The sequence below is a fragment of the Gekko japonicus genome, unplaced genomic scaffold (genome assembly GCF_001447785.1).
Source record: "Gekko japonicus isolate JY-2015 unplaced genomic scaffold, Gekko_japonicus_V1.1 scaffold226, whole genome shotgun sequence".
Classification (NCBI taxonomy): domain Eukaryota; kingdom Metazoa; phylum Chordata; class Lepidosauria; order Squamata; family Gekkonidae; genus Gekko; species Gekko japonicus.
In genome coordinates, this window is record NW_015169178.1 from 311,170 (window position 1) to 319,090 (window position 7,921).

Here is a 7,921-nt window from a genome sequence, read left to right on the forward strand (position 1 = left end):
TGAGCTTTTTCTACAAAAAGAGCCCTGCCGGGATATTTAACAGGCCAAAAACCTCCGTGGGATTTTCAAATATGTCCTTTAGGAATGAGATACGTGTGTGTGTTTAACTCCTGACCCCCTCTCATTTCCATAAGAGGGGGTCCCAGCAGCTCATGCAGAGTGTCGTGAGCTTGTCTGGGCCCCATTGTGACAGCATGCGCCCCCCCCATCATTCCTCTTTGCTCATTCATTTGACCCCCACCCCCGACGCACTGTGCCGTCCAGTCGCAGCAGGATCGGACCGACCACGTCTTCCAGCTGGCCCCTGACCCCTCCGTGCCTTTCTGTCCGCAGGAGCGTCCTCGGCAGACAGACCTGCCTGGAGTGCAGCTTCGAAATCCCGGATTTCCCCAACCACTTCCCCACCTACGTCCACTGCTCGCTCTGCCGCTACAGCACCTGCTGCTCGCGCGCCTACGCCAACCACATGATCAAGTAAGCGCTGCGGGATGAAATGACAGGCCTGGCGGAGGGGCAGGGGGTACACCGTGCAGCTTTCCCGAAGCCGAGAGAGAGAGCCGTCCTCGCCGTGGTCTCCTCTGCCCTGCGCCCTTCCAAAAGGGGCTGACGACGTCACCCTGCAAGACCCCGACGGGGCTGCGATTGGCGCCGGGAGGGGAGGGGACTGGAAACTGGCCAGCTGCTGCTTGCGCGTCTGAGCGCTGTCCAGGAGGCCTGGAGCGCCCCAAGAGGAAGGCCTGGGGGGGGGGGGAAGAAAAGTGACCCTGGGGACGCAGGAGCCGGCCGGGATCTACGTGGGGGCGCCTTGGCAGCTGCTGCAGAAGCACACCAGAAGGTAGCCTCGCCTACTGTAGAAAGAAACCTGGAGCCGGCCCTGATTACAGAGGCACAGGGGTATAGCAAAAGGGTCTCCTGCCATCTGGCAGCCAGCCTCTTGTATCTGGTGGTGTCTCCTCGGGATTGGAGAGGGAAGACCGTTTGATCCTTGGGCATGACCCCAGCAGGCTGGAATGCCTGGCCTTGACCTGGGGTGGTACAGAAGGGGGGTGGGTGGGCTTCGAGCGGGGTCAGGCTGCGAGTCCATCACGGTGGTCACATTTTGCCTTTGTTCTGTGCTTTGTCCTTCCGAACAGCAACCACGTTCCCCGCAAGAGTCCGAAGTATTTGGCCTTGTTCAAAAACTACACCGTCTGGTAAGGCAGAATCCCTCCCAAGTGCATCGCTGCCTTCCTGGCAGGGCCCGTCTTTCTTTCTTTCTTTCTTTCTTTCTTTCTTTCTTTCTTTCTTTCTTTCTTTCTTTCTTTCTTTCTTTCTTTCTTTCTTTCTTTCTTTCCTTCCTTCCTTCCTTCCTTCCTTCCTTCCTTCCTTCCTTCCTTCCTTCCTTCCTTTCCTTCCTTTCAAAAACTACACCGTCTGGTAAGGCAGAATCCCTCCCAAGTGCATCGCTGCCTTCCTGGCAGGGCCCGTCTTTCTTTCTTTCTTTCTTTCTTTCTTTCTTTCTTTCTTTCTTTCTTTCTTTCTTGTCACACACCTTCAGACCAGTGTTCCCTCTAAGCTGAGTTAGTTTGAGCTAGCTTACAGGTTTTTAGACTCCGGCTCACAGATTTTTGTCTCCGCTCAGGAAGGAGGGCCCCAGAGCAGACTCATGTATGCAGTAGCCAAATGGCTCGCTCGCAACTTGAATGCTAGTCAGCTCACAAAGTAGAATCTTTGCTCACGAGACTCCACAGCTTAGAGGGAGCATTGCTTCAGACTGGTTTAGTGGTTGGGTACTAGACCCCAAAGAACCCTGGGAATTGTAGTTTTTGTGAAGGGGGCTATAGAACTGCAAGTAGAGACTTCTCAGCCTCCTCGCTGTGTGGCTAAAGGGCAAGTCGAGTCTCCTTAGGGCAGACCTGACCCTGCTTAGCTTCCAAAATCTGATGAGATCAGACTAGCCTGAGCCATCCACGTCAAGGCAAGAGAAGAACAGAGGAGGTTTGCCCTTGCCTGCCTCTGTGTCGCGACCCTGGACTTCCCTGGTGGTCTCCCATCCAAGTACTAACCAGGACCGGCCCTGCTTAGCTTCCAAGATCTGCTGAGAGTTGGCTGTCCAGTTCAGGGTATTCTCCTGATTCCAATACTGCAATTATCAGGCTTTTTTGTGGGTGGAAGAATGCCCAAAACTGGTCAAAAACTGCTGTGTTGGTAGTAAGAATACACAAAACATTTTATGACCTTAGGGCTGGATGAGACTAAAAAAAATCCTAAAGGAGCTGAAGGTAAGCCTTAAAATAATTAAACAGTGGTTCCAGGGAAGAACAATGAAGGAACAAAAGAAAAGGTGATGGTGGGATTCCCCCCCCCCCCCCGATCCCTTTTTTTTAACGGCAGGTCTTGTGCAAGGAGAGGAAATGCTACACCATTCACAAAGTAGATCTTTGTGGTTCAACCCAAGCTTGTGATTGGGGTGTGCAAAAAACCCCACACACAACCCAGTTTTTTCCCGACTTGGGTCTATTGGACGCGAAAATACCAGTATTCCCGAATACCAGTATCAGTATTTTACTGTTATTAGGGTCAATATTTGGAAACCCGGATTTATTCGGCTCCATTATATCCTATTGGGACTGTCCCCAAAGGGCATGATGGAGAATTTCACTCACCAAGTCGTGCTGCTGCCACGGCATGACTCCACAAGTAAAGGGAAGTTATTTAAAGTTTAAATGCCTTCCCTTCCCTCCTGGAGTTTTGCCACCACTCTGGCAAGACTGCAAGAGAAGGGAAGGCATTTAATGTTTAAATCACTTCCATCACAGAGTCGCGCTGCAACTGTGGCATGTCTCTGAGAGTGAAGGGAGGGCATTTGAGTCATGCCCAAATAAAAGCCGAATAATGTTGGCTTTTATTTGGGCGCAGCTGCTTCAAGTAGCTGAAAACAGATCTCTGATCTGTATTCAGCTGAAGTCTGTTCAGTATATTCGGCTGTTCAGCATATTCTGTTCAGTGTATTTGGCTGAATCCCGTTCAGTATATACCAAGTGTATGCCTGTACTTGTGGTTTTCTTTTTTAAAATATTAATTTCTTAAAGCAGGACAAATTTGGATTTTTCCTTGGAGGGGGGAGAATTCTGAGGTTCAGACTTGAAAGTTCTGGGGGGTTGCCCAAGTGCTTGTCATATGACTGGCCTCTTAAAAAAAATAACCATATTTGAGTCCAGCAGCACCTTGAAGACGAACGAGCCTTTTTTGGGTGGAAGCTCTGCTTTGACTCTTGAAAGATTCTACCCTCGAAAATCTTGTCCGTCTTCACGGACCTGCTGGACTCAAATCTGGCTCCCCTCCCGCCCGAAACTAACCCAGGCATTTCAATGCCGTCATCAGGATCAGTTCTCAAGTCCACCGCAATGAATGCCAGATCCTTAAAAAAGATATTTGAAATGAGTTCTCAGGATACTAGTGAGCGCCCCAAGAATCACAAAAAAAGGGGGCAGCGCTTCCCACTGTGACAGGATCTGTCATGCAGCAGCAGGGGCCAGATGTATGGTCAGTGAGTGGGTCTTCTGTAGCGGGGTGAAGTTTGGGAACAGCTGCGTGTCATGGCTCCCAGCCCTACCACTTTCAAACAGGGCCCCCTTTTTTCTCTCCTCTCCTAGTGGAGTGCGGCTGGCCTGCTCTGCCTGTCTCTTCTCAACGTCCGAAGGTGACGCCATGGCCAAGCACCTGGTCTTCAACCCCTCGCATGAGTTCAGCAATATCGTAATACGAGGTAAGGGCTTGGAGGAGACGCAGACCCCCGCCTGGCTTTCCCTGCTGCGTCTTCCCCTGGCACTACCATGATTGAGTGGTGCAAGCAAGCCAGAAAGTATTCCCTTCTCCTTGTCCCTCACCTTCCGCAGGAGGCGAGGAAGGAAAAAGAGAGAAAGAAGACTCCCTGTTATTTCAAGCCCAGTTTGTGGCCCTCCCTGGCTCACATTTTAGACCTCCCCCTCATTGGGTCATAAGAACGCAAGAAGAGCCCTGCTGGATCAGACGAACAGTCCATCTAGTCCAACATCCTGTCTCACACAGTGGCCAACCAGTTGCTCTGGAGGGCCAACAACAGGGCAGAGAGGCTGAGGCCTTCCCCTTAATCACTCACTGTGTAAAGAAGTATTTCCTTTTGTCCGTCCTGAACCTACTGCCCATCAGCTTCACTGGATGCCCTCGAGTTCTACTCTTTTGGGAGCGGGATAAAAATGTATCTTTGTCCACTCTCTCCACCTCATGCATAATTTCATAAACCTCTATCATGTCCCTTCTCGGTCTTCTCTTGTTTAAACCAAAAAGTCCCCGACTCTTCAGCCTTCCCACATATAGGAGATGCTCCAGTTTCTTTAAGCACAAATTGACCCCTTGTTTTCTGTAGCAATCCTAACATCCTGTTCTCTCTCTCTCTTTCTAACAGGTTCTACCTGGACTTCACTTCCAAGGTAAATCTTTCATAGTTGCTCATTGGGCAGATTTTGCAGCTCTGCTGCTAGGGGTATGCACCCCCCAAAAATTGGACTTTTTCGGATTCAGATCTACCGAACCCAAAAATTTTTGGTATTTGCCAATATTCTCGAATTCAGGAATTATCAGACAAGCCGAATTTATTTGGCTCAATTATACCTTATGGGGACTGTTTCCTATCATTGAACTGAAGGCAAATGGCCTTCCCTTCAGTAAAGGGAGCATTCCACCTCTGCAGCATGACAGAGGTTTAAAGTTTAAATCCCCCCCCCCCCCCCCCCCCCCCCCAACGGGGGCAAACCGCCTACAAGAAATTTAAACCACCCCCCCCCCCCGGTCATGCTGCAGAGGTGACAAACTCTTGAAGGAAAGGCAGTTTGCCTTCCCTTCAGCGATGGGAGCCCGCTGCCCCCCAAGCTACTTGAGGGGGGAGGCATTTTAAATGCCTCCCTGTGCCTTCCTTGGCCCACCCACCAAAGCGGGCGAGCTGGGAAAAGCTTGGAGGGACACACACACACACCCCGGTGCCTTCCCTGGAAGTAGTGGGGAGGCATACCTTCCCTTGGCCAGGGAGTTACTCTGCTGAGGTGGCGCAAGCCCCAGAAGCAAGGGCAGGTATTTAAACACTTTCCCTTCCCTGCCCAGCAAAGGAGAATCCCTTTTAGGCCAGCTGAATCAGATTCCCTAATAATGCCCAAATAATGAATAGGCATTATTCGGTTTGTTTTTTGGTTCGTCCGAACTGAATGCACATCCCTATCTGCCACCCATCCCACAGGCAGAATGTTTCTTTTTCCTTGCAAAGAACGAGTCTGATCTTTCTCTTTTTCCTTCCCTCAAAGGCACAGCCAGCCTTTGGACAGAGGTGTGACAGCACCAGCCTCTACTCTCCCCCCAAGCGAAGCCGCTACTGTGAACACACAATCTCCTCCGCCCGAGGAGGAGAAGAACGAGGCGGCACCTGAGGTGGAGCCTGAGGCCGTCCCGAAGCCCGCCCCTCCCCCGGAGGAAGAGTGCTTAAATGTGGACGAAGAAGAAGACCGAGAGGAGGAGCAGGAGGAGCAGCTGGAGCAGCCGGCAAAGGAACCACCCGAGCCAGTCAGCAAAAATGAGCAGCTGTCAGTGAAGAAGCTCCGGGTGGTCCTCTTTGCCTTGTGCTGCAACACAGAGCAGGCGGCCGAACACTTCAAGAACCCCCCGAGGCGGATCCGGCGCTGGCTGCGGAAGTTCCAGGCCTTCCAGGAGGAGAACGTGGGCTCCTTGTCCGAGGGCAAATACCTGAGTTTGGAGGCTGAGGAGAAGCTGGCGGAGTGGGTCCTGACGCAACGTGAGCAGCAGATGCCGGTCAACGAGGAGACCCTCTTTCAGAAGGCCACCAAGATCGGGCGCTCCCTGGAGGGTGGCTTCAAGATCTCCTACGAGTGGGCGGTCCGCTTCATGCTGCGGCACAACCTCAGCACACACAGCCGCCGGGCGGTGGCTCACCCCCTTCCCAAAGACGTTGAGGAGAGTGCCAGCAGCTTCGTCGAGTTTGTGCAGCGGCAAATCCACACGCAGGATCTGCCGCTCTCCATGATAGCGGCCCTCGATGAGATATCCCTCTTCCTGGACGCGGAGGTGCTGTCCAACGACGACCGCAAGGAGAACGCCCTGCAGACGGTGGGGACGGGCGAGTCCTGGTGCGACGTCGTCCTGGCCATCCTGGCCGATGGAAGCGTGCTGCCCACCCTGGTCTGCTACCGGGGCCGTGTGGAGCAGGCCGCCAGCATGCCGGAGACCATCCTCCTGGAGGCCAAGGAGAGTGGCTACCACGACGACAAGATCATGGAAACGTGGGCCTCCAAAGTGTGGCAGAAGCACGCGGAGGCCCAGAATAGCAAAGGCATGCTGGTGCTGGACTGCCACCGGACACACCTGTCGGAAGAAGTCCTCACTCTGCTGAACGCCACCAGCACGCTGCCGGCCGTGGTGCCCGCCGGCTGCAGCTCCAAGCTCCAGCCGCTGGACGTGTGCATCAAGCGAACCGTGAAGAACTTCTTGCACAAGAAGTGGAAGGAGCAGGCCAAGGAGATGGCTGACGGCGCCTGCGACTCGGACATCCTCCTCCAGCTGGTCCTCTGCTGGCTGGCCGAGGCCCTGGAGGGCATCGCCGACTGCCCCGAACTGGTCCAGCAGTCCTTCCTGGTGGCCAGCGTGCTGCCCGGCCCCGACGGCACGGCCAACACGCCGGCCCGCAACGCCGACATGCAGGAGGAGCTGCTCGCCTCGCTGGAGGAGCAGCTCAAGCTGGGCCGGGAGCCCCACGACGACGACGATGACCCAGCCAGCCGGCCCAACGGGGGCCCCCGCGAGGAGTCGGCCGGCCCCGAGATCCTGCACCAGCTCTTCGAAGGGGAGAGCGAGACCGAGTCCTTCTACGGCTTTGAGGATGCAGAGCTGGAGATGATGGAGATCTGAGGGACCCGGCCCCGAGAGGGCTCCTGGCTGCCCCCCTTCGCCTCGGACACCACCGCGGTCGCCTCCCTGCGGATTGGGGGGCGCCGCTGGAGTCACGTCAGTGAACACCTAGACTGGAAGCCACAGGCGGCGTTCTTTCCTAAGGCTTTCTTTTCGGGTTGGGTTTTTTTGCTTTTTTTTTTGGTTTTTTAAATCACTGTATTGGTATTTTCTGAAGAGATCTTGTGGGTGAACTCTTTTTTTTTGGCATTTTTCTTTACCTCACTTGTATTATAGTTTCTGGATTTGTTTTTTTTGTTTTGTTTTTATATTGTGCAAAGAGGTTTTTAATTATACGACATCCACGCGACCTTCTTTTTCGAAGACGAGAAAAACCGATATGTAGCTTAACGAATCCGTATCTCTAAATTTTTTGTTTTTGTCTTGAGTTGTCTTAACACCGTCCCCCGTCCCCCCTCCTTTAACACTTGGACCCAGAGAAGTAGGATTGTGCAGTAACTCCCCCCCCCCCCAAAAAAAAGATTACTTTAACACATGAAGCATTCTAGAACTGCCCATGGAAATTTGGGGTTTCCTTTTTAAATGAAAAAGCAGCCAGTTCTACGTGTGCGTCGTCGTTTGTGGGAGAGAGAGAGAGAGAGAGAATCCCGCCTGTTGTTTTGCCAGCCAGCAAGTGAACCTTTAGACTCGGTAGTACTGTACTTTAAAAAAAAAAAAAATCAGAGACGCACTCATAAAGAAGTTACTTGGACTTCCTGACCGTTGACGTGATAAGTTTGCCTTTCCCCAGCTGCAAAGCCATCAGTCAACTGCTCCCGGGAACTGCTGACAAAGTCGTACTATGGGGAGGGGAGGGACTTAAGTTCGGCCAATCTTTCTGGGTGGGCGATTTGGGAGCGAATTCCGTACTTGGACCACTGACTTAACTTTTTTAAAGCTACCCCTAACCTACCACGGCCTGCGCCTCCGACAGCATCCAGAAGACACTACG

The 7,921-nt window shown here is 52.9% G+C and overlaps 1 protein-coding gene across 1 annotated transcript in view; it reads left to right on the top strand.

Moving 5' to 3' along the window:
• The window catches only part of POGZ (pogo transposable element with ZNF domain), an 87,562-nt gene extending 80,510 nt beyond the window's left edge, over positions 1 to 7,052 (top strand). The window contains exons 15-19 of the mRNA XM_015416038.1: positions 334 to 474; positions 1,134 to 1,193; positions 3,636 to 3,748; positions 4,427 to 4,451; positions 5,316 to 7,052. Of these exons, the coding sequence (XP_015271524.1) occupies positions 334 to 474; positions 1,134 to 1,193; positions 3,636 to 3,748; positions 4,427 to 4,451; positions 5,316 to 6,930 (1,954 nt within the window). The 3' untranslated portion in view covers positions 6,931 to 7,052. The remainder of the gene's footprint in view (positions 1 to 333; positions 475 to 1,133; positions 1,194 to 3,635; positions 3,749 to 4,426; positions 4,452 to 5,315) is intronic.
• The last annotated feature ends 869 nt before the right edge of the window (positions 7,053 to 7,921 follow it).